At 45.1% G+C, this 27,175-nt stretch overlaps 1 protein-coding gene across 5 annotated transcripts in view; it reads left to right on the forward strand.

The window, feature by feature from the left end:
• LOC139052451 (negative elongation factor A-like) overlaps window positions 1–27,175 on the forward strand; it is a 54,277-nt gene that overhangs the window by 19,699 nt on the left and 7,403 nt on the right. For 2 of the 5 annotated variants that reach the window (XM_070529555.1, XM_070529559.1), the window contains exons 7-12: window positions 1,470–1,579; window positions 2,345–2,368; window positions 2,538–2,594; window positions 2,755–2,854; window positions 11,197–11,326; window positions 22,177–22,423. In XM_070529555.1, the coding sequence (XP_070385656.1) occupies window positions 1,470–1,579; window positions 2,345–2,368; window positions 2,538–2,594; window positions 2,755–2,854; window positions 11,197–11,326; window positions 22,177–22,423 (668 nt within the window). The remainder of the gene's footprint in view (window positions 1–1,469; window positions 1,580–2,344; window positions 2,369–2,537; window positions 2,595–2,754; window positions 2,855–11,196; window positions 11,327–22,176; window positions 22,424–27,175) is intronic. The other 3 variants (XM_070529556.1, XM_070529557.1, XM_070529558.1) reach the window with 3 other exon arrangements.

Consider the following 27,175-nt stretch of genomic DNA (forward strand, 5'->3'; position numbering starts at 1 on the left):
CGGTGCACATGACATGTAGCGTTGCACGGGTGTCTACAACGAATATATTCAATATTAAAAAAATAAAATACTAGATATTCTTTTCACAAATTGAATTATTCGAGCGTTCACTATTCAATTAGATTCAGTAATATCCGAGTATTTGCACACCCTTGCTGTTAAGATGTGATGACTGCAAAATAGATGGAGCAACAGAAGGGAAACTCCGATAGGCCCTCGTTATAGTGAAGTGAATGGGACGGCAAGAAAATTCAATACAGTGGAATCATGATAAATGGAAATCGCTTATATTAAATGAAACACCATCCTCATGGTTGGTTAGTTTTGTATTTATGCAGTTGTATTCAGCTTTGTCTCTCAGTAAATGGAACTTCTTATAACAAGAACCGATTTCCCTGGTCCCTTGAGGTTCCGTTTAAAGAGAGTCCACTGTATAAGCAGTAATTCAATAAAAGTGGCTGCTCCATAAAAGCTAAAAAGTGGAGCTGAAATAGGGCAACTCCGTGAAAGTCTAGTACGGGTGTCACACCGTGCATTTTTCGGGAGCCCAATTGCAATCAAAATTCATTGCACACATGCTCAGAGGAAGTAGTGCATCTTTGTTCGGGTGACCTTAGGCACTCAGGGCATGCAGAATGCTGTGTGGAGTAAGATTTGCCTCTTCCGTAGAGCACTAATCCCACAGGATGGCAGCACCGCTCGCCGCTGATAGCACATGGGTGCAGGATGGAGAAAAAGGGTGCACAGGCGCCACAATGGTGTTAGCTGGCATTGAAGAGGGTTGCTTGGTGGGAAAGGTGTAGGTTGCTGCTGTGTTCACTCTAAGCGAAGTGGCTGTCTAAGCGGTAGTTCACTCAAAGTGGAGTGGCTGTCGATGTGCTTTGAGTAATTCGGTTTAAAATTTATGCATTTGGGCTCGGGACGGGTGAAATTTCGAGTGAAGTGATAATTAGACTAAAACGATTTCGTTACGACGAGAGTTTACTGCATGCAAGTTGCTTGCATTTCAAAAATACCGGGAACAAGAACAATGTTTCTTTGTATTGTGTAGGATACAGCATAATATATGTTGATGACCTGCGAAGTGAACCTTGTTGGAACTACGGCGACCCTTTCTTTTATTTCCTTTCCTTTCCTTTGGTGTTATAAGGCTAATCATTGGGCTTGTTCATATTGATACTTCGAAGATGTAGTAAATGAGACATGGACAGAAATAAGCACAGAAGACACCTTGGTGTGCCACTTCTGGACCCAGTTTTTCTCCAACAAATGGTTTGAAGTGGCACACCATAACGTCTTCTGCATTTCTTCCTCTATTTGTGTTTATTTTGTTGCAATATTTTCAGTGTTTTGTGTTTCGATGTTTTGTGTTGCTACTCTGGTGGTGTGACTATCAATTACAAAGAAGCCAGACGTGCAGCTCTTGTGGAGCACAAGTTGAATTTTTCCTTTCATGTTGCTCTGCGCAGAGGAAATTCCCGAGATGCAGAAGAAAGACAAGGAGGCACCGACTACACCCACAACATCGGCAGCACCTGTGACGCCAGATTATGCAGCTGGCCTGCTTTCATCATCACAGGTGACTAATGCCTTTGTGTAACCCTTCGAAATAGGTTGGGACTCTTTGCCTCTGTGTTGTGTTGACTGGATTTAAAAGTCCGTGGAATGACAATTCGTGTTACAGTCAATGTCGAATATATAGAACTTGAAGGGAGATATAAAATGTGCCTATCTGAAGCCTATCCGAGATCTCCGCACGTCTCGGGCAGTTTCCTGAGATCAGGAAAGTTATCAAGTTACTGAATTTCTTCTCCAAGGCCATGTTGAACGCATGAGAGTTTAATTATTTTTTACTCATGAACATTGCAAGTCGCTCGCACACTGGAATGGTCTTTGATATACTGACCACAATGTTAACCCTAAATGGCCGCGTCGTCCCCCAGATGTGAGACTGCAGTGTGCCTCGCCTTTCTCGAAGTGCTTGAAACTGGACTTGGACTTCACAGCAGTTATCTTCTCATGTGCGCACAACACTGGAGAGGCAATTTCCGCGAATTTCTGTACTGCATAAAATCCTATCTCAAGTGCATTTCTAAGCTCAAATTGTAGCTGATAACAGCGGATGATTTTATCGAATAAAGTAACAAGCTTCTCTTGTTTCTTCTTCTGTTTGATAAATTTACTGATATTTGTGATCCTGCCAAGATCCAATGAACAATTTCCAGATTATGCCAAATAGCCCGGTGTGCTTGGAATGTTATTATGACATCGTTTGTGATCCCTTTGTATGTGGCTTTGGTCTGTTACAGCGTGTTCTGTTTTTTAACTGTCATTTCTGTAACAGTACAGAGGTCTGTATTTTCCCTGTGTAAGTACTTTATTCATTTTCACACATACATGTATCACTTATTTATATTTTGATGAAATTTGTGTTTTATCATATAGCTAGCTCTCTTTGGCACTGAAAAGTCAGCACGTACGCCTTTCATATCTACTGCTTGGTTCTGCACATGTGTGTTCTCATTATGCGTTCATAGGTGCACCCGACCTTCGTTTACTCGGCAAGTTCCTTCTTGAATTCAAGATGTGGATGGGTCTGTGCTATCTTCAGCTGCTGCATTTCTCTTGTTTGTGAACGAAATTTTAACATTGTAAATAGCCAAGTCAGAGCCTATTTCAACCTGCCAGAGGTCCTGTTCCCATTTTCTTCTGTCATCTTATATCTCATACCTGCTCACATACTATTTACTGCAGCTCTCTTCAGTGCCAGCATCACCTGCTGCTTCTTACGGCATACCGGCCACAAGTACAGCCTTACCAGCCATTGCTGCTAAGACTAATCCACCATTGCAAGGTAAGCTCGAGTGTTAGTCTTTCTAATTTTAACTGTTGTTGATGACCAAACTGTCTGACAAGTGCGTGGGTATCTGTAGGGATACCAAGGCAAATTATGATTATTGTTATATTAATTTGTTTGTTATAACCTGTTTTGTTATGAAGAAATTTCACTGTATTAAGGTTGTTCGATTACTTCTTCCAGACTTGGTGTACACTTGTTCCACTGAACAGTGGGAAAGCTTTCGTTCACTGGGCAGCTTGCGAAATGCTCGTTGCAAGAAACATTTATCGTATCACATTATTCTTCTATGAAGCCTTCTGCCACGAGGAAAAGGAACAGAATTTTTTTCTCTACAAGACATGGCATGGCATTTCTGCCCTTCGATTGGGCACTGTGTTGCAGTCGCAAATACTTTGCATGTGTTTTTCTGCCGAATCTGCTTCTTTTGTACTTACTTTGTCGATCAGTGCTCTGCCACATATTCTTGGCAACGCATCCTATCGGCACTCGCAACAATGCTTAACTCTTTAAGTGCCAGTTAAAAATCCGAGAAAGTGATCAGAAAATGACATTTCTTCTTGACTACACATCTGGATAGCAAATTTTTTCAGATTAGAAATATGTATATATAAAATGAAGGTAGTACAGTGAAACCTCGTTAAACTGTAGTTTGCCAGAACCCGGAAAAAGTACGTACTAAACGGTACTACTGCTTAACCGAAATAGCATGAGATCGCCCACTTACCTTTCACTTGGAGAGAGTGTGATGAAAGGGGAAAAAATATGCAGTATTTATTTACTTCGCACGACAACCGTGTTATTTTGGTTTGATGCCGCGGTGGCTTCAAACTTGCTGAAGCTGTGAGCCAGCTTTTCAGCCAGGGCCCTCTTATCGGCAAACACTCGCATGGCAGATTCCTTGTTCGCGTTGCATAATCTCCGTGCACAGGTGCGGTAGCGTTGCAGAAGTCGCGGGGCACCTTTTCATTGTGGGGTGCTGTTCTCGTAGCAACGATTGCATTCATGAAGCTAACATAACGCGCAGCTTCGGCCACTGCCAGACCTGAAGCACCCGCGCTGTCGCTTTCCGTGTCGGCCTTATCGCTGTCGCCTAGCGACAGCGATAAGGGCGACACTGTCGACACTGTCGCTAGGCGACACTTCGGCAGTAACAGAGGCAATGATGGCGAAGAGTCAGACCTCGTAGCCAACATCTCTCCGTGGTCACAGCAGCACTGCCAAGCAACTTCTTCGCTTTCCAAATGCCACACTGTAGTCAACAGTAGACCCATGTCGTGTGCCAGCGCCTGCTTTTCGTGTCACGTTCGATAGCACAAACGATGTCTAATTTTTTTTCTGTGCTAAGCATCCGGCATCATCTTTATCTGAGTTTCAACATGACGTGAGCTCCCGCTTGCACAGCGCCACAACGCTCTCTGGCATGGCGCCGGAATGATGTTGATGTGGCTTCACGCGCAAACGCACAGGGCGCTTGGAGGCCATAGTGCTAATCTCTGAGGCTTATTGTACTGCCGGGCTGCCCGATGGAGATGACGCACCGCCGTGTTTGCGCGACGAAAAGTAGAAGCACTACGTGTTAACCAATAGGTACACAATAAGCTGGTGCGGTTTATGCGGATAGAAAACACATTACATTCAATGGCCCCTAAGTTGGGGATTTGACTTTACTACTTTTAAAACAAAGATACTGTTTAAGCGGGTATGGTTTAACGGGGTTTTACTGTAAATCCACATTTTGTCTGAAGATATGAAGTAACATGAACCAGGTTCCATCCATCTAACTTTGTCCACTGCCATGCCGTTTCAGAAATATTGTTGTAGTTGGCTACATCAAAGTCACTAGATGTGTCTATGGCAAAGCTGCCTTAGCTTGAATTCTTTTGTGCAGAAGCAAATTCTCTTTGGAGCTTCACGACTGAATCAAACCCGTACTTTCACGATGGGCGCAGCAACACACGACTGGCAGTTGCCATTTTTAAGATCTCTACCAGATGAACAGAGTCTGTAGACCCCCCCAAGTGGGGGAGGCATAGAGGGAACTCACCATAATGTTAATATAGATTGGACAAGCCCAGTTCATTACCGGCACATAGAAACAGAACTCAAACACGTGAATGAGACAGACTCCTCGTCGGCACGTTTTGCCAAAAAAAAAAAATTAGAAAATTGTGAACGAGTGAGACTCGTCCACGGCGCTTAATTAAAGGGTTAAGCACACTTATAGTTGTGATTAAGGAGGCCTTTTGTTGCACGAATTTGTTGTGGAAGGAAGATTAAAAAATGCTGAATTTTTTCTGCCACTCATTCTATGATGCTGTGTGAATATAATGGGTACACTCGCAAATTGACACTGTGCTTGCATGGAAACATTTGCTTCATTATAGTTACATTTGAATAAACACTGTCTTGCATGTGCCGCCTTTGCGCTGTGTTTCTATAGCATTTGCTTGAAAGGTTGCACAAGCCCGAAGAAAGCTTTGCTTAGAACACCAATTTCCACATATGTGTGAGATCATCCAGATTTCTTTTATTACCCTCAGCAGCTTGACTTACTCAGCAAGTCACCCAGAAGTTTTCACAATGTGTGATGCCACAATGACTAGTGTAGGAATATTAACATCACATATTGCCACCATTCTTTTGATTTCACCACGCTATTTGGTATACCATGCCTCCGTTATTCGTAGAGATCTACGTACTTTCTGTTCCGTAAATGCGATCTATCAATCTAGCTTTGCACATCATTTTTCTTCAGTCTGCCATCACATAGTGCTGTGGGGCGGTTGTAGCCAATGGCAAAGAAACGCATTGACGTTGAATAGAAAGTAATGTACCTCTGTACAAGCTGAGCCCCATCATGCTTAGTCCTGTCTCTTGCTATGCAAAAATTACCGTATTTACTCATGTAAGGCCCGCGCTTTCTTTTTTCTATTTTTTAGTTTTTCGGATTTTACTCAAGGCAGGCTTAATTAAGGGCTACTCACTGAGCCTCTTTGATTATCTGTCCCAGACAGTTCTGGAATGCATGAGGCGGTGCTTTCAGCCAACGAGTGTCATGTATCGTCTCGAACAGTGTAGGTCTTTCAGGGACGGATAATTGAAGTGGCCCACTGAAGCCTTGACCGTTGTGCAATATAACACAACCACTCAATTGTCCTCGTGGTTTCCACTGCCCCCCGTCGTTGGATGAGCTTGCCTTGTTGGTGCCCACCCAAAGCTTGTTGTCTTCCTCGCTGTCCATACCATACGAGATTCCTGTCACATTGACGCTCTCGATTAGGGGTTTGAACTAGACTGTATGCCATGCGATCAATATCCACGCATACTTCTTGCAACGATACCCTCTTCATGCACCTTAAAGCACTATGCAGCTAAACAATGAACTGTAGAACAGCTGATTGCTTATGGATCTATGCTGTGTGAGCGAGATACGGTGATGACGATGATGAGGCCATCATCATCGTAATGGTTTGCAAACAAAGTACGGTGGAATCCCGATCATACGACTTTCTTGTGACTGCGAAAAAGCATAGCAAAATCCGAACATAAATAATGCCTGTAAAAATGCTACTTATTTAATGCGACAGATTTACTAGAAGCTTCAATGTAAACTACTAACATACTCTGCAGGGCTTGGAAACCCAAATTACCAAAAAAGTAAATTCGATACGGAATAATGCTGCAGTGCAGGTACCAATCATGCTTTATTCAAACGAACCTTTACGACACTGCACTGCACACTGCTGTGATTCCCGCCAGCCGGCGCAAACTTTAAAAAAGTTGGTAAGTTTCTTTTGGACCTTGTTTGGACCTTGTTTGGACCTTGTTTGTTGCCGAACTTGAGCTTTCGCTCAAGTTCGGCAACCTCCAAAAGGAGGGCCTCTGCGGCGTTGCGTGAACAGATGAAGTTCCGGATGCTGTCTATGTGCCGTAGCACCTCGGTGAACGAGGTAGGCACAGGCACGGCATCTGTGGCATCCTCGTCCTCCTCGTCCGATGTCGCAGCGATGTCGGCAAACTTTCCAACAGCAAGCACGGGCACTTTCTCAGAACCGTCCTCGTTAGCACAGAATAGTGCCGTCACAGGCTTTTACTACGCTTGCCACCATGACAGCTGACACCCTTAAACGCAAGGGTTTGCTCGGGCTGCATATGGTAAAAAATACCGCTTTCATCGGCGTTGAAATTGTTGCAGGGCTTGTATGCAGCAATCATCTCCGGCAGCGACTCCATCCACTAGTTCACCATCGAGACGTCCACAGAAGTGCTTTCTCTGCAGGAGCGGCTGTACACAATCCTGTTTCATTTTTTAAGGTGATCCAGCCACCCGTTTGATGCCTGAAAGTCGTTGATGCTCAGACGCAATGCCACAAGGTCCGCCTTTTCTTTTAGAATGGTGCCGTCAACGTTGATCGCAGAGCTCCATGCTTGATGCAGCCACTTGATAAGAACTTTTTCTAACTTCTCATGCTGTCCTTCTTTTGCTGCTTTCCGCTTGAGCCCGAACCTGTTGGCATTCGGCAATATCATCGCTCTGTTTGCCAGGATCGTCTTAAGCGAAGATTCGGGTACGTTAAGGTCCTGGGTAATGCTGGCTTTCGTGGCTCCATGCCGCTTTTCCGCTTCCTTGATAATATTCAGCTTATCGCCGAGCGACAGAACTGTCTGCTTTCGGGACATCGTGCATCGCGTTGCTCCACACAGCTTAAAACCTCCGCTGAACGCTGGTTGCTAGGATTACAACGAAAAATACGTCCAATAAACCTAGGCCTCTCCGTGCTACCTTGTCGGCGATCTGCTGTTGGGAAACTGGAAGGAGAGAAACGCTTCCCCAACGTGACGAGAGGCGATGCCGCCGAGAAGAGAGGGAGAAAGTGATTGTGGAGAAGAAAAGGTGCTATTTCAGCACAGCGAGCGTCGTGGGCAGCTGTTGGGGGGGGGTGGGGGGTGGTAGAGAAACGCCTCCCCAACGTGACTAGAGGCAACGCCACTGAGAAGAGAGGGAGAAAGTGATTGTGGAGAAGAAAAGGCGCTATTTCAGCACAGCGAGCGTCGCGGCCAGCAGCTGGTGGGGGAGAGAGAAACGCGAGGGTCCTTGTATAACGCAGGTCAGGCGTAAAATTGCGTCGGATAACCGGGATATTTAATGCATTCCTTCTATGGGGACTTTGCCGAGATTACGCGAATCCGTCGTGAAACCCGGGTCGTCGCAAAACAGGGGGACGTATAACTGGGGTTCCACTGTAGTGGCTTGCGAGAATAACCAGCACACGGCATAGCCTCTGAGATTGGGCAGCATGTTCTAGCTAGGTTTTGAAAGGCATGCAGGCAGGTATGTGCATGTGAACCTTAAAGTGAAGCTTTCTTTCACAGATTTTTCAGACCTGGTTGATTAATCAGACTTCTACGTGGCACTGCCACTTATTTAATGTACAACCAACGTATAACAATTACTGAAATTTGAGATGCTGAATGGTGTGTTGCTAATATTTTTTTGGACTTGTGTGCATGTGCGATGTCACAAACATGGCAACAGTAAACAAAGTTACTGCCATTCAGGCTGTCGGTTATGCCCTCGTTTTCTCTGGCAAGGTGATTTGTTGGCTTTCTGAGTGCCCTACTGCAGCCACTAGAATAGTTGTATGGCCGCTGTAAAAAGGCTTTTTTTATTGGGCACCAAATTGCAAATGTTGAAGCTGCACTGGTTAGGTTACGTGCGCCTATCAATTTTTGAACGCAAATTTTTTGAATGCGCTCGTTTATGCTGATCTACCAGTAGCAGTGCGATTGGGTTTATCAATTTTGTATGGCTGTTATGGCAGCTTGCCTGTTCACAGTGTCCCCAGAGAACAAAGTCTGTGGTGTTTATACATATATATATCTATATATATTATGAACAGATAATGTATTGACTTTTAAAAGAATTTTGGTTTTTTCGCTATATATATTTAGTGTTTTTGGATTTGACTACACTATTTTTCAACTCCTAAGGTTGGCAGGTCTGAGCTAGTAGACAGTTTTAGTTTAACATGCGCTATTGGGGGCGAGGACTTACAGAGTCGCCTTCTATCGGAAGCGCCTCCCTTGCGTAATATGAGGAATCGCGCGGTGTGCTCTTCATATGTTTGGCTTACGGCGCTTAATAAAAACACTGTGCGGCAGCCCTCCTGCACGTTTCTGTAAGTACTCTCAAAACGAGGGAACCTTATTACTGCAGAAATAATAATCTTGGGCAAACTGAAAGCACAGAATCGTTTACAGACGCCATCTCTTTACTGAATACGAACAGTGAAAGCCACTGCGCTTGGTCACCGCGATGGAGTCTGCCGAACTGGCTTGCGTGAAAGTTCAACAATCGCTGAGCACAAACTATGTGAACTATGTTCTTAAAGTGGGTGGTCTGTATAACCAAGGGCGCGTAACAGAATGAAGCCTCAATGCATGCAGCGATTGCATGGGTTCGCGGCGACTGACTGCGGGTCTGCATGCATGTCCGCGCACAATGTTTTGCTTTCACTGAGAGCATTTTCGCACTGTGCTGCAAACTTTAGGCCGCACAATATGAGCATTTGACAGTCCACAAGCAACCATTCTTGCGTAGACGTTATCAGAGCTGTTCAAAAACAATTTCGTTTTAACAAGGGACTTCGATGCTTACGGCGACTGTGATGTGCTGTCGCGACGATTCAATATTTTTTTTCTTCTAAATTCTTGGACGTTTCAATATTATTTCTAAAGTTGCGTCACACTGTATACACTCAGTGGGCGATTTCGCGCTGCTTCTTTTTCGTAATTCAGTGCGTTAATTCATAACACAAACATGACCATATGCCATGCCTTTGTTTAATGTGCTTCTTACCACTTCCTTTTCTTTTCTGTAAACTTGCCAGTGTCCAGCATAAACAAATTCATAGACCAAACCGTCGTGACACTAGCCGAGCAGTGAGTGCGGGTGAACGTATCAGTGTGCGTTTTCTGCTACTCACCGAACATCGCAGTCCCGGCACTGTAGTAACAATATTCCTTGCATCTGTGCTTGCTGCATACCTGAGTTGTAGCCAATGGCTGTCTGCCGGTTCTAAGTTTTGCCAGCGAAGCTTGACACAGCTCCTTGCCCTGCAGCCACGTGTGAATAAGGCTGACGCCGGGCTCCGTTGCATACATCCGGCACTGCGGCACCGAGCCGTAGCCTACCATGCTGCACGCCTCCAAAGGCAGCCACTATCTATTATAGTACTTTTAAATGTCAAGCAGACACCCAAGGTGGTAAAGCCTGACCACTTAATCAGAACCGTGGCACAGGTGGGACTTTAAACTTTAGTTTTCAGCTCGCTTCGGCACTTCTGAAGCAGCCGACGCAGCCGCTGTGTCCACGTGATCCCTCATGCCACGTCATGCCGACGGTAGCGCCATCTGTTCCAGTGGTGGAGCTCGCCCCCAATACCATTGCCTACGCTAAAATATAGTGGGTGGTTACTGCGCATGCGCAGAACGCTAAACAACCGATAGTGTATTGCATACACACGCTATTTCTCAGATTTGGTGCTAGCGTCATCGCGTTGCTTGCATAGTTTTCTGGAAAACATGGCAGCAGTCCCACCTGTCCGCTTCGAATTGAATTTGGTGTTCTTTTTGTAAAATTCACATCATTTGTAACAAATGACTGTGTAAATGACTTTCGCTTAGTCTCAGGCCGCTTTGACGACAGAGTATTGTAGATAACCTTGCATAGTTTTCGAGATCGTTTCTCATTTCGAACGAGTCGAAGCCTAACGAAAGAAACATTCCCGATGTCGGTGCCACCTATCGCTCGTGTCAGGAGATAGCCGCAGCGACGACATATGGCCTCTGAGATTCGAACATCTTGCAGGGCAACTAAAACTGTAACAAACGTTCGCTGCTTAGCGTATGCTATACCATAGTGTATAGCGTACGCTATAAGTTGCGTACGCTAGACATAAACTGTCTAGTATCTATGAAGCACAACACACAGCAAAATTTGGTGAACAAACTTCCTGCTGTGCTGCTTTTGTCAAAAGACAACAAAATTTATTTTACCATTGAAATTCAGTTTTTCAGACTGCCTGATAATTTGGACATTTTTGTTGCCATGTCCAAGCTCAAGAAAATTTGCCGGCAATTGTATACTGATTGGAAGTGTGCTTCTTAAACTGCCAATGCTACTATGCGAGACGTTTTGGGTAACACTAATAAAGTCCGCATGGACTTTACTCTGAAGTCATGCTACTCTCCTAAACATTTGTCTTGTGACATTGTCGTCCATGAGCTTTTTATTATGCAATTTTTCTAACCCGCTGTTCTCTATCTCTTAACAGCTTCAGGGGGCACTGGAAGCCAAGTTGGGACCACAACCAAGCCAGGGGCTACACTGGAGCAGGGCACCGCTGCACCAGCACAACCACACGAGGCCATGCCGCCCAGCACAAGTGTGGATGCGAGCACAGGGTTTGTACCTCTAGCACAGCGTATATGGCTAATAGCGTAATTCGCCGGAATCACATATATTTACACTATAAACGGTACTGGTAGGAGAAGATGAAATAACAGTTTATTAAATTAAAGATGGAGAAGATATTATACTCGAAAAGCTTGCGGCCCTTTATATGCAATGCCTCGTGACTTGAAGTGTACCAGAGAGCTGGAAGAATGCCAGCATTATACTAATCCATAAGAAGGGAGGCGTTAAAGAATTGAAAAATTATAGGCCCATTTGCTTGCTTTCAGTATTGTATAAATGATAGTATAAAAATAAATATAATGCAGTGGACGTAAAAAATAGTCTGATGATGATGGTAGTGAAGCCACATCACTTGTATAACAACATTTTTTGAAGGCTGCACACATGCAGAACTCGTAGACGAAGCATTGGCACATATCTGAGAATTGAAGCATGTGATTGGGATGTTTGCATGTTTCAATTTGTGAATATAGGAAGGTTAATGTTTGAGCACCTGCAGTCTTCGCAACAAGAAAACAAAGTACAATTAAACATTGATATAACGAAATTGAAAACATTTCACAATTTTGTGTTAGATAAAGGTTTTTGCTACACACAGTTCTTGAATAAAAACTAGCATAGATCATGCAAAAACAAAATGCAGCGGATGCCAATCCTAGTTGACTCACTTCTGAAACATTTATTTAACAGGAAAATCTGTGCAATCTTTCTTGCTGTTTTCGCACAAGGAATGACGTTACGTGACGCTCCAATGAAATTAAATCATCCAAAGCTGCCTTATTGTCCTGTGAGCCGACATGACGACGCAAGACGTCCAATGCATCCATAACCTTCCTTGCAGTAGGCAACTCAAATAGTGCATCTGCCTCTGTCAAACCGTCACTGCTGTAGGGTTGTGTCACTTACAGTGGACTCTCTTTAAACGGAACCTCAAGGGACCACCAGGGAAATCAGTTCTGTTTATCAGGAGTGCCATTTAAAGAGAGACATTGCAGAGAGCATTACATGAATACAAAACCAACCAGCCAACCATGAGGGTGATGTTCTGTTTTAGTGGCAGTTCCACTTAAACGATTCCCGGCTATTGAAATTCCACTGTATAAGCAGCATGTGCGTCCAGAAACCACATAAAACAGTCTTGTCAACATTAGCATACGTAGATGTCTTTAGCCTTTTTATTCCCTGCAATTGGTGCCCTACTCCACTACGTTGTGGATACCTTCTCTCGAAATCAAAATTGTCAATGGGGAGCTGGCTGGGATGTTGAACCAGGCAGCGACATCCTTCTCGCCTGTGGAAACCACATTCACGATTGCAGATATGCTTTCAAGAGATAAAACTTTGTCTTTTCTAATCACGGAACTCATGCTCACAGCGAACCAACACCGCCAACAATGAGAGCATGCCCATCGGCACGCTGAGATAGGAATAAGCCTAACGTAGATGAGCGCCAAACTGATGTCACAATTTCATGAGCAAAAGCTTCAGGTCATGGCCTTTGAGATGGTCCGCCAGCCCGGCCGCCCGGTGCAGTAATGGCGCTGGCTCACAATCTGAAAGGCTATGTGAGGAGGCTGCTCTGCTTGCCGCTGTACAGCGTTAGCGGTTCTAGAGTCTCTCGTATCATCATTGTGACACATACTCACTCGCTGTGGTCGTATGCATTTTTCTTGCAGCCCGCCCATTATATTATAGTCTTTAAAATTACAAAACATATGCACTGTGCATACAAATTTTCAGTTACGGTTACGGCTCAAGATAATAAATCATCAGGGCCGCAAATTCTTTATATCAAGGTCAATCACCACGGTGCCTTTGTTAAATGGAGGTCATAAATACATGGTCTTCTATGGAGATGGCGTTATGGATTGAAAAAAGTTCATGAAATCCAGGAATTTGTTACATATAGGTTCCTGACATCCAGGCTTAACTGTAACACAGAAAAAAGAAAGTGAGAACTGATACAGAGAAATGTAAGCTGCTGACTAAATTTTCAGACCTGCTCGATTATTCGAAATTCCCCGCAGCACCGGCACCAACTCTACAGAACTAGCGTAAGATCTAAATTTCGGATGCCATACAGTGTTTCGTTCAATTTCTCGGACTGATTTGCTTGCGTTCAATGTCATAAATATGGCAACTGCAAACCAAGTTGCTACCGCTGAAGTGTTGTCCGTGATACCCGTGCCCTCATTTTCATTGTCAGGGTTGTTGCTCCACTTTTCAAGTTTTATACAGCAACTGTGACACATTTTGTTGACTTGGTACCAAACTGGTACTTTGGCCGTGGACTACCGATGTGGTGCGCTGGTTAGGCCTAGCCAGCGGGTGTGCCATGCGGCATGCCATTGCGAGAAGCTCACCTCTCATGTGTGTTTGGACCCGTAGACGATTGCATAGAGATGAGGCATATGAAGCGGAGTTGGGTTTCTTGGGCAGGTAATAGGCAGTGGCAACTACTGGCAAACACCTACCAAGTTTGAGTGTGCGAGCACTGGTACAAACAGCGTAAGCTTGCAGCGGAGATTAAGCCTAACAGCTCTGAACTAAAGTTGCTGAACACTGCTTAAACTGACAGCATTCAAGGTCACAGGCATGATATCTGCACTTCACGACACTCATCGTGATAGGCGCACACAAACTGAAGCGCCAAGGAGCAACAATGCGCACGCACTCAATGTGGAGCGCACGGCTGCTAAGTGGCCAAGCAAAGTCTTCTCCGTTGCCTAGGCACCCCCGGTGCAGCCTCATTATGCTGCCGCCACTTTTCCTTTTTTTTTCATTTCTTGTTTGTTTTTGCTGTGTCTCCTCCTCCTCCACGCAAACATGTAAGTGTGCAATGATGTGTGCTCTTTGTAATGCAGGCTTGTGTAAATAAATAAAAAAGGTTGAATACAGTCGTTGACCTATAAATTGGACACCGGTTATTCGGTCATGCTTGGTAATTCGGACAGCTTTGCAGCACCGCCAGTGCCCCTTAGACTTAATGTGTAAAGACGACTCATATATCGGACAGCCGCCAGCTCTACATTCGATTATGCGGACTCCGTCTGTGGCTGCAGCACACGCCGACTCTGCCTTCATTATCTCCTCTGGCAACCTTGACGAGCCATCTAGTATGGCTTCAGAGATTACATGATAAATGGTAATCCCCGAGGCCTTGCCTTGGTCGCAGCACTGCGCCTCAGGGGGCTTCTTCGATTTGCCATTTCTGGCTACCCGCGGTCTGCCAGAGCCAGCCAGAGCGTCTTCGTTTTTCTCGGGTTGCTCCGCCCACCGCGCCACGCACTTCCACCAGGCGTTCGTTTTGCTCGGGCTGGACGGTTCTGGTTACCCACAGGCTGCTAAAACCTGCCAGGACGATTTTGGTCTGGCTGCTCTCTGGAAGTTCTCTGGCTAGCAGACTACTAAAAGAGGCGATGGGTGCTCTCCACTATCTTTGCGGGGACTTCACGGATTGCAACGTGGCTGCTTGAGGACTTAAATTTATCTCGCTCAGCCAACTGTTTACGGTCATCTTTGAATTTCCTTACTTCTAGCATCTTTTTGGGTGCTAATGCACTGTTCCGCATTGCGAAGCGGTCTGATATGAGCAGGGGTGAACCGTTTGAAGCTTTTGTGTGTGTATGTGTGTGTGTCCCCAAGGCTTCTTCGTGGCGGTGATCAGTGCGCCGCGCTCTCATGCGTGCATGTTATCTGCATCGTGTTTCACGCAAGTTGTAGGCACTCATTAACACATATTGCGGTACATTTTCGGTTCATCTTTCTCTGGTGGTGTTCCTTTTCACATATCTCGCATATGTATGCGGAGATATCTCCTTTTTCTGCAGTTAGCGAAGGCATTGCAGCTAGCCCGTATTCACTCCATGTCTTCGTCGTATGCTTTGGTGGCAGCTCGAAACCGATATGTGTCTGAACTGCAGGCTGTTGATGTAAGAATGCACTGGTTGAGTAATAGGCACACATACATTAGACACACGTACATTGGCTTATCGCTCTCATGATCGCAACCAATGTTGTTTTTCGTGTGAAACTTTTCGCTGGTCACAGGCGGCGAGCATTTGCATGCGCCAGCCCCGTCTCCAGCTCCTTAAGGTCAAAGAAGCACCATCAGCCACGACAAACTTTCTGAAATCGAAGCCCAAGCAGGGCGGTATGAAGTTTTATGCGTATAAGACGTACCCGACATCGTGCTTTTTCATGTCTTGTGAAGTAATGACACAATGCCAACTCATCAATGTCGCCGGTGGGTGACGCAATCGCTGCAAGCAGGGACCCTCGAGCTATTGCTTTCAACTTTCAAGGATACAATCACTTATGCACGATTTCGCGTCTTGTCACCGGATGCGTCGGAGGCCATCTGTTGTGCTGCACAAGGTGATGTTGGCCCAATGTGCGTCCTGTGCCGAGACACGCGAAATCACGCAAAAGTGATCTTATCCCTGAATGCAACTATATATTTTCAAGCTGACAACGCATAAATGGGCTGAATACGCTGAGCGTGGCCGGCCTCGCCGGGCGCTGCCATGCTGGTAGCATGTTTGCATTCGGCCAGCTGTCCCGGTGCTCAATTTTGCAAACTTTGGGTAGGTTCGGGTTGTCTTGGGATCCCAGCCCACGTGACTTCCTATCAGGACTGGAACTAACTGGCTGCCAGCGGGCTGCCAGAACTCCGAAAATCGAAGAGGCCCAGTGATTTAACTCTAAATGCAATCTCGGAGGTGTTTGCCTGAATTGTGAGGTTGCATCAATGTTGCGATCATCACATCCATTCCGGCACCACCGTGCATGGCCAGCTCTTGTTTGTTGAATATGCCTTCCAGAGTGAGTGTCTTGCCATTATGTGCTTATTTGTTTGTTTAGTATGCGTTCGAGACAGTGCTCTGCTGGCTCCAAAAAGTATTTCTCATAATGTTATCGGCAGTCCACGTCAAATAGCACCAACGGTGCCCTCCCAGTTAGACTCCACAACTGAAGAACCTGAACTGCCGCCTACCACAACGAGCTCAAATGCCGACATCATTAATGACCTGCTAGGCTACGGTGTGCCAATTCCTGCTGCAGTTACATTTGAAGACTTTGCAGACGCTGACAGCGCAGTGTCGTTGTGTGTTGAACTGAACGATGACGAAACAATTGAGCAAGTTGTTCCACCTTCAAACTGCGACTCTCTGCAACTCGGATGATGTAGATGGTCTGTGTGCTCCAGAGCCTTCACATGCGAATCTGACTTGAGCCTTTGCAGTCCTTGCATCGACATACAGAGACAACACAAAACTGGCAGAAATACAGGTGGACTTGGTTGCACATAAGCGGAAGTGTGTGCAGCAATGAATCGGCCACTTTTTCATTGCATAAAGGCCTTCGTAAATAAAATAATACAAAAATAGAATAAACGTAAACAAAATAATCTTTTTTTGGATACATTTGTTTTTTTCAGACGTTCGATAGTTCGGACTTATTTATGTTCACTGTGGAGTCCGAATTATCGGTCGTCGACTGTACCTGCCGAAGCCTACATTACTGGGAGCACACACAGTTGTAGATTTACATCTTGCATATGTGGTGGCTGAAATTTTTTTCTGTACGTGTATGCTTAGTCCCGATATGTGAACTGCAGACTGCTTGACATTGTAAGAGATGCTTTGACATCCTTAGTAGTAGTTTATGGTATCTTTGCTTCTGTAATCTTCTCCTGCATACTTATGCCCTTAAATAAAAATCTTGGTAAGAAGAAAAGCATCTGTGCATGTAACCCATACAAGTAAACTAAGCATTGTGGTAAGGGCCCATCACGATTGCTGGAACAAACAAAAACTCTAGAAGCATCACTTTTATGTTCAGTTAACACTGCTTTCACTGACACGGCTTCTACACAAAGCAGATGGTTTTTCACAAGTTTCACTTCTAGGTGGAGTTTCACAGCAATGAAGTTTGCCTTAAGGTGTGGTTAATGGCACTGTAGCTCAATTGGTCATAAAGCCGCACATGAAGGTAAACATTGAAGCAATTTATAGCTCTAGTTTTCACTTCAATTTCGTAAATTTTTGGTGCAGATTACACCACTGAAAATATGACACTAAGTGTTAATGAAAGTACACTTGCAAATGAAAAAGTCACCAAAATAAACTGCATTTACAGCGGAGCTGTCTGAAATGTACAGATGTGCTCATTATCGTGCAACTTGTTACTCTGTTTCTTGCATGATGATTGCACTCCCCAGTTTTGTCATCAAAAATGTTTTTATTTTTCTCTCGTACTGATTGCACCACAAACTGCAGGGTGTTGTGTGCATGGAGGGGGAGAAAAAGAAAGAATAAAAAAACAAGAAAAAGAAAGAAAACACAAGAAGGAAGCATTAAGTCGCACAGTCAGCTTTCAATCGGTGATCCTCCCCCTCTGACGCCATTCTCTCCTTTTTTTAACTTGAAGCATGTAACCAAAAACTGTTGCCAATCAATTTTTTGGACCCAGATGACTGCTCCAAACAATCTAGCAGTCTGAAAGACAAACTTCAGTGGCAAAATATATTTCGTTGTTTTTTTTTACAACATCAGCACGGTAAAAAACTTGTTTACAGGCTTTTCCTTTGTGTTGCGATTCACTTATATAAACACTACTTGAAATTTTGGGATGGTTGAGTCTATGGGTGCAGTTTGCATTTGCTTGTTGCACAGGCTGATATGCACTGTGCATCATCGTAAAGCGCAGATGTCACGCACGCGATCTTGACTCTGCAATGCTGTCAGTTTAACTATGGTAGTTTAACGCAAATGATAAACGGACATGAAAACAATGAAACATACACGAACAATTGCAAGACATGTGCGATGTTCATGTGTGCAACATCCTTCTTCACTCACCAATAAGCACCCGTCAATGTCTGTCTCATTGTTTTTGTGCTTGTTTATCCTTTGTGCTAAGCCACCATAGTTATAATACAAGGCCAATTAGCCCAGCAGGCTGTCCTCCTGAAGTACTCTTCAATTTAAGCTGTGCAGGGATGGAAACGCTATGCTGATTGCGCCATCTTGTGCCAAACAGTTCAGCTGTAACAACTTGCGCCCAAACTAATTTTGAATGAAATTGCCATGTACACCAAGATGTGCGTCTTCAGTGCCAGCCACATAGGCTATAGGCCATAGTCATGCTTTGGCTTGTGTTTAGCCCTGGAATCCAAGCCTAAGCAACCTGTTTCAGCGTGAGCATCTTTGGAGTGTGGGTGTTTTTGGCGGCGCATTGTAAGGTGTCGAGAGGAAATTAAAATGTTTTTGTCGTATAAATTCCGGAGTTATTGCTTTTTGGCCACATTTAGTTGGCAAATTCGATACGCAACTTATGCATGGTTTCAGAGAAACCCATATGGGTTTCCATTGTCGCTTCATGCTATGGTCAGATGAAGTACAATTTTTCCCATTCATAAACTTTCCTCCACCTTGCGAGCTTCTGCAGAACTGTTTTGCAGTTACTTAATAGTGTTCTACAAAGTCAAATAAAGAACGCCTTTTCTAGTCTGCCTGCATTTCACTCATGTTGACCTTTACTAAGCTGCTCCAAAACGGGAAATTCCTGCTTCAAACGTGCTCCAGAGTACCAATTTGCTGCTCCCAGAGCTACTCCAATCTTGTCTGCTTCCATCCTATCTGTGCTGCACAAAGTCAGTTTTGGAACTTTATCTGTATTGTGCCCACGTGTGAGCTTGTGCTGTTTCATCCATTTAAGCACATACATAAACTAGGTAGGCGTTCGCAGTGGCTGCCGGCTGATCACCCACGAATCCGCTTCACACGTGCTGCCATCAGACCAACTCATACTCATGACTTCATGCTTCATCTTCGATTTAGTATATGGTGCAAGATTCATGCAATGGCTTCCTGCCTGCCACCCTCCACTGACTAGGCCTAACCAGTGCTACTTTGTTGGAGTTGGTGACTGAAATTGCTCTTTGGTATTGAATCGATGAAAAGCTCTTCACATTGGCTGTACTACACTCTGGAAGCTGAGGAATTGCCTCAGCAATGAGAGTGAAGCCATGTGCGACAGCCAGAATGGTGGCAAATTGGTTTGTAGCTTCCACGTTTGTGACCTACTTCACCCAGATCATTCTAAAAGATTGAGCAACATACTGTGTGGCACCTGAAATTCGCCATACGTTGGTTCTAAGGACAACATTGCGGTGCCACTGGGATTTCTGAATAATTGAGCATGTCTGAAGAATCGGGCATCCAAAGGGTTGGTCAGTGATTGCAGTTTTGTACTAAAATTACCAAAGCAAATTCGATTCTTGGTGCCACACATTATTTCACCAAGAATTTTACCTCGTGTGACAATCGCACCCCCAAATTTCAGCTGCTTTTCTAAAAAAAAGAGAAGTGTGATCGCGATGCAGGTAAATACGGTATGTGTCCTTTATGTTCTTGAACCAGAGCCTATAAATCCGAATGTTTGGAGCGCAAAGAGATGTCTGAAGGAGGCATCCACAAAGCTGACTGACTAAAGTGCTGGGGTCCCTTTCTGGTTCTCCAATTCTTTTTCCCAGCACACATGTCTATCTTCTCACTTTTGCGTTTTTTCAGCAGCTTGTTTCGCTTTCTTATCGGCACTTATACTTTCACAGCCACATCATGCATGCCAATAGCTGTGCCCCGCCCCTGCAGCACACCCCTGCAGCACACTCCTTTTTCCTGTAAACATGAGACATTCGATAGACCTTAGAAGCCTCCATGCAGCTATGCTTGAAAACATTCACACTTTTCTAAAAGAGTTATGTGGAACGTTGGGGCTCGGATTTCCAAGGAAGCTAATAAAGCTGCCCTACAAAAGTATGAAGGGAAAGTATTATGCAGCCTCAAATAACATGAAGTGGTGCGTACCTGCCAAGCTTCCCGGATTAGCCGTGCAATGTACAAATGTGACCATGCACCCGAACCTCGTTAAATGAAGCTGAAGTGGAAGCCGAAATTACTTAATTATATCCGTTCGTTATACCAACTATTGCCCTTTACTGCAGTGTATGTCCAGTGGTACGCACTACTTTGAATATGCAAAGAAGACTACAGCTACGTGGCCTGCCGAACCGCTATGTATGAGATGAAAATTTGATAGAGCAACAGTAAAAGACTCTGGCATGTGCAACACGCAACTTTTAGCACCTGACACGACAGTCATTACGATAACGTCCTTATGTTTCAGTGTGATGGTCTTTCAATTTTGCGTTCCATTTGGCTTGCTCATATTGTCGTGGAACTAGCGAGACAGTGATGTAGTCTAAGAGAACAGCCAGCACGCTGTGATGCGAACGAAGCCCGTCGTGTTCGAGCATCACGTGACACACATCGCAGTGTACCGACTATGTACGCAGCTGCGGGGGTATTGGACTTTCGGAGGTAGTTTCACTTTCACAAGATTTCGCAAATCCGTCGAAGTATACGGCCGACAGCGCTTGTAACAGCGTCAGAAACGCAGACATATTCGTGGACGCATTCAGCCCTTGAACACGAAACTATCTTATCTGGTGTTTTTTGTGGTCCTGTGGCTCTGCTGTGTGAGCGCGCCGGCTTAGCTTGGTCGGTGCGTGCCAGTTTCACGCAATCTTGGAGGTCATGCTTGGCTGCATCAGCACAGTGCGACACACTGCAGTGGTGGAGAGAAGTGCAGGCACTGGTTTTTAGCACGCTGTGTGCAAGCGTCATCGATATATGGCACAGTGCAGCTAGGTGGGGCCTTTGAGATAGCAATCTCAGAGGGCGCGCCTAGTTTCCCCAGCCATGTGCCGCAGTGAGAGAGAGGTGTGATAAGCAATAAGTGCTGCTTGTGTGTGGCGGTGATGGCGTATTCGACACTGGAAATTTTAACTGCCACACCATACGAATGCAGAACCCGGCAGAAAGCGATATGCTCGGTGTGCAGTGGCTGGTATTTTTGGTTTCAGAGACGAATCTAGTTTGTTATGGCCATTGGAAAAACAATTGTACTTCGTTAAAATAAGGTTTTGAATACATGTATCTCTATGGAGATTCTTTGGCGAATTGCATTTACATCGTTATACCCATTATTTCGTTAGATCCCTTCTCGTTATTACGAAGTTCAAGTGTATTGTGCAGTTGTACAGCTGAGGAAAACACCTCCTGGAAATTGCACTTCTCATGCAAAGACACCCATTGGTATAGGCACATAAAAACAAAATGGTGTAGGTGACCCAAATTTGCATTGTTATCACAGTCTTAGTACGTTTGTTACGCCACCGTATCAGCCACGCAGGGAAAAGAAATTTAATGCGTCATGCTGCCAACAAAGCGGTTGCATAGGTGGCCTAATACATGGCCTCTAAGATTGTCAGTGTTGCGTAATGCCTGCTTTATGGCTGCTTTATGCCTGCTCGTGCCCCCTCTGCACTGATGATCTTGGAGGACATCTCTGATGCTGTATTCCACTACAGCATTTCCTGTCTCTCCATAAACGGCGATGCTAGCGTCGAGGCACCTTAGACAGAGGTTGCTTAGCACCCTTCTCTGTGCCACTGTGCTCATTGCTACAATGAGTGTGGTGGCAGCAGTTTAATGATGCCTTACATGGTTACAGTTATCCTTTACACGCTTTATTATTTAGGGCAGTTGTAGTTATTTATCGTCGCTTTTTTTATAGTAGCATGCAGGAAGTATTCAGGGTGATAAAGGTCGAATAAAAGTTAACATTGTTCAAATTAATGATATGGTGTAGTGTTCGTCACTTGTTTACTTTTTTTTTCTTGCATTTTTTGATTTCGTAGGTTAGATTTAATTTCCAGGTATATATATATATATGTGAACATCTGCTCTTTTAACTAACCGTTGTGCAGCATGGCGTCGGCGGCAGCAACTGTGGTGGCCCCAACAACGAGCACCGTGGTGACGGTTGCAGCACCGCCCAATGCAGTGGTGCGCCGCACCACGGCCACCATAGGGGAACTGGGTGCCCTGAACAGCGCCACCACCACTGCGGCCGTGCAGCACATCGCGGTGCAGAAGGTGCAGCCCGTGGTGTCGCAGCAGACGGCAGTTGTGGTCACCACCCAGCCACAGCAGCGCGTTGGGCTCTCCCTCTCGGTGAGTGGCCGCATGCCCCCATTGTGGTTGGAATCGGATTTTGCAGACCGATTTACGGAGAGAATCAGATTTACAAACCAGCTGCTGCATATGTTTGGGAGTCTATTCTTACTGAACAAAAAGAATGTTGCCAGCTGTCTGTGACTTTGGTACCTAAGAATTAACATGTGCAGTATGGGCTACTCCAGTAAAAGAAAACAGCAAAAAAGCTACACCAGCACCGATTACAGCACAGTTCTTATGTAAAGACCTGAAAAATACTGTTTGTCAATCGTGTGTCTATCTAAGCTTTCAGATAAAGTGCTTTTTCATTCCGAAGTTGACGTGTTTGTCATGTTGACTTTAATACTAAATAGGTATTGAGCTTAAAAAGTAGATCACACTGTACCGTCAAGAGCACCAGTCTAGAGACCATGGCATCAAGCAGCAAATCTTAATTTCTTCTAGCACAGTTGTGCAGTGTGAAACTATCCCATTGCATTACATTGGTCAAACAGGCACAAGTAGGCTATACCACATTATTTCAACCTGCATGCCTAGGCTGCGGTGAAAAAAGAAGAAAAGAATTATGACATCCCCGGACTGTTGCTCACATCTATATTGCGTGCCAATGTTCCATTGCTTGGGAAGCTTTGTTTTCCAGTTTTTCTCCAAAAAACCAAGATATCTTTCTGTATTATGGTAGGTGGCTTCTCTGGGTTTCTCTGTCATTTGCTCCTAAAAGGGGCCCTGAATCACTTTTTATTCAAGTTGAGAAATGCACTTGAAGTTAAAATAGACTATTTTAGAAATGGTTTGCTACAAAAGGCACTTCAATTCGTTCAGCAGAAGCAGAGCTATTGGCAGTAAAAGGTTGCGTATGATCCCATTTGTGGTGCTTCTGCTCCTTCTTCAATGACTTGCATTGTGAAGGCTACAGCGGAGCGAGGCAGCCCCACAACGCTCCACCTACTAAACGTGACAGTGGCGCGCTGCTACTTCCGATTTTGGGCCAAATGCAGTTTTCCTCAGTGAGCTTCGGTGCGCTTAGCCATTGCAATCGTCGCGGCACCCCGTGGTGGCTGTGCTATTTACATTACATAGCAGACTGCAGCTACACGCAACTGTAGTGTATTTGTGCAGTCTTTGCTTTGCGGACAACAGGGCTTGAGTGTCCACTCGCTCTTATATACTCCAGTCTGGCTGTGCTATGTAGTGCGGACTGACTTTGTCCTGCACCAGCCTGACGGACGGATAGTAGCCGCATCCAACTTGTGCATTTTGAAGCTCTATCAACAGCTCAATGCGAGGCAAAGTCTGCCAAGGCGTTTAACCAGGAGTGGCCAGAAGGGAGTGCATGCTGGCAAGCATGCATGTGGTCTGACCTGAAGTGTCACGTGGTTCGAGGCTTGTTGAGTGTTAAAAACTAGTCGAAATTAGCAAGATCCGATGGCTATGGCACCGATTGCTTCATTTAATTCCTACGCAGGCGGCCGTGGCCGAGTGTGAGCAGACGATGGTCAGCCTATTGCAGAAGTATGTAATTATAATTCAAATTTGAAACCGGATTTGTGCTTACTTCAGCCTGTTTATTAAACTGCCTCAATAAATTTGCACAGCAACAGTAGGAAGAAGCGCACTGATCCAAACACCCTTCTTGATTGATGTCACCCATTGGCCAATAGCAGCAGCATATGGGAATCTGCTATATTATGAAATAAAGCATGCAGGAAAGAGTAAGGAGCAGGCTTTTGTATAAAAAAGAGTGTTTGAGAAAAAAGTGACTTTGTGGTCCGCTTGTGAGCTCCACACGTCATGCTATTTGCGAACTTAGTTCTTTCACCAAGCCCTAGGGGTGTTTTAGGACCCCTTTAAAGAGAAGCTGAAGAGTCTGTCGAATTCAATAAGACGTTCATATACAGATGCGGGAACTTTATAAACCACGAAGGTAAAAGTTTGGGGGGGATTTTTCACTTAGGAGCGACGCAATCATCAGTTAAAATTGGGTTGTAGCTCCGCCCCCCGTCGAGCGCCGCGCGCTGCTGCTGACGCTGACGATGTGAGCGGAGACCGGAAACCGCGGCTTAGTGACGTCAACACTGGTGTTCCGCTCCTTCGCAGTCTCTGCGACCGTGCCTGACCGGGCTTATTTCTGCATGCGTGCAGTCCTAATCTGCTTCGCTCGACCCTACATTCCTTTATTTGTGTGTATATAGGAGTGGTAGTTGACGTGCGCAGCATCAATTGAACTTGTAGGCCGATCATGCTGGCGTTCTGTGCAGCCTATGCTTGCACGAACACCAGCGGCCGCGACGATGTTCCGATGTTCCATTAGTTCCCGCAAGACAAGTAACTTTCAGCTAAGTGGGAGGCTGCTGTGAAGCGAAACAACTTCAAGCGCTCAAAAACAAGTGTTGTGCTCTAACCACTTCCGTGACGATTATTACCGGAGTTTATCAATTATGCGTGCTTTGGGTTTTCCTAAAAAAAAATTGTTAGCACGCTGAACGGAAGGTGCATGTTTATCGCCCACCCTTGACGCAGGTTTCATCGCCAAGTGCTGCAAATTTTCTAGTCGCACAAGTGTTGTGAAATAGCCTGCATGCAGCTACCATAACGCAGTGCAAGCTGAAAGTTTGCATGCGTTGGAAAGCCTGCTCACGCCAAGACTCTGCACTCCCCCTTCTCTCGCACACATAAGAAACCGACAATTTCACATAGCCGACGGAATTCGCCGGTTACGAGTAGCGTGCGGATGGTGCGCTGATGAAGGTTCTATACTACACGTGCTACAACAGCTGGTAAACTTTTCCCACATTTAAACCGTCTGTGTAGATTGCCGACAGCTTTGGGGCAGCGCACAAATGCTGAAGATTGCATCACCGCTTTCGTTCTACGAGGAGGCATGCAGGAACATAACACTACAGTTGTTTGCCCGGAAACGTACTCACTGGAACGCTGAATGCAGCTTAGCAAAGAACATACTCGCCAAAGAACATTTCCAACACAAGGAGATACTAACACTTCGCCTTCGTTCGCGTGGAAAGCAGTGCTAGCACCAGCATTTTTTGCTTCTTGTAGAGGCCGGCTCTTCGCAATCGGCTTGTACATGTAGTATGTACAAGTATGTACGTACGTGTAGTATGTACAAGTATGTACGTACGTGTAGTATGTACAAGTATAAACCCCTTACAAGTGATCTTGCATGCGACAGCGACAGCGCTGCAAGAGAGGCGATGGCTGTTGCGTTCACTCGTCGTCTGCAAGCCGAACCATTGTTGACGTCAGGAGGCCCCCCGACCAATCACAGGCGGAAACAAGGCGCGCGAGCTGGGCATGTCTGCTGCTGCACTTTTTGTCGAAATAAAATATGTTTGCGCTTTCTTTCACTCAATTTCGATGCGATATTCGAATTCAGAGGGTTGAAAACCACGGCGTAGTGCTCTTCACTCATTTTTTCCGGAAAACCTTTCAGCTTCCCTTTAAGGCCAATCCACGTGGCAGATTAAAGCATGGACAGCATGTGTCAGCCACTGTTTGTGCTGACGGTAAAGTGCAGCCGCCACCTCACTCTCGGGTTCGATGATGTTTGCTGCTGGAGCAGAGTTCTGAAGAGGAAATCCACGGCAAGTTTGCGTGAAGCACCCAACTCCACCAACCCTGCAAACGCATATGCAGCTGGTGCACTGGTTGCATGACATTTTCATGCTTGTGCTAAGCTTGTGATTGTTGAATCTACGAGAAGCGACTTTATGTGGGTCCACAGGCAGCGAGCGGAACGGAAGGCCAAGCTGAAATTGCAAAAACGGGATGGATGAGACGCACTGAAGGTTGAATGCCAGCAGCAGTTGTACAAAACAACCTTCTATGGGTATTGAAATTACTATCTTGTAAATTGCAACATACAGTATAGTTTTGTTTGTTCTGCGTTTGAGTAGGAACAACCTTTGTGAGCTATACTTTACGAACACCTTTATGCATGATAGATTCCCTATTTCTGCCCCCTCCATAATCATTCATTTGCATATAAATCACCGACCAATTATTTGGACTTCTTCAAGGTACCACCACCTTCTCCGCAGAGTCAATAACGATAAATGAAATCTCAGACGCTTCATTGGTATACTTACCTGCTCACTTGCATGCAATGTCGGAAAGATGATGACCCATGAACACAGGTATAATTTGTGCCGTTCAAATTGCCATTTGTGCTCTTTCTTTTGTTGGCATAGTGGCCTCTTGGCATTGCAAGTGCTGTGAATAGGCCTGCGTCAACTCAGCGCAAAAACAACTTCAGTTGCCTACATGTGAAGAAGCTGCACTCATGCAAAAGAAGCCGCCACAAGTCGAGAGGCATAAGTGGAAAAGGCTAGACGGTTATGATACGATTGGCGGTCTTCTGCTTCAGCTAATCTCTCTCACCTTTGAGCTGAGAATATTCATACTTGAAAACTCTCGAGTTCAATCAGCCTTGAAATTTTAACCCCCAAATTAATTCCAGAGAAACGTACCAAATTTCTCAATTTCTTTAATGTAGTCATGATATTTTCTATGTCATTCTGGTTTGGAAAATATGTTGCATGATTGGTTTCCGCTTAGAATTTAAAAAAAAATAAAGAAAAGCTTCTCTTGAAGGCAATCTTCCATCGATGGCGACCATAACTTGTCGTTGGCTGTGCGAGCAGCACATCGGGCTGAACAAGTGCGACTCATCATTGGCAATAGTGGTACAACCTCCCATGACGGGTACAGCTCTGGATTGGGAGGTTAAAA

This window comes from Dermacentor albipictus, unplaced genomic scaffold (assembly GCF_038994185.2).
Source record: "Dermacentor albipictus isolate Rhodes 1998 colony unplaced genomic scaffold, USDA_Dalb.pri_finalv2 scaffold_23, whole genome shotgun sequence".
In the NCBI taxonomy this organism is placed as follows: domain Eukaryota; kingdom Metazoa; phylum Arthropoda; class Arachnida; order Ixodida; family Ixodidae; genus Dermacentor; species Dermacentor albipictus.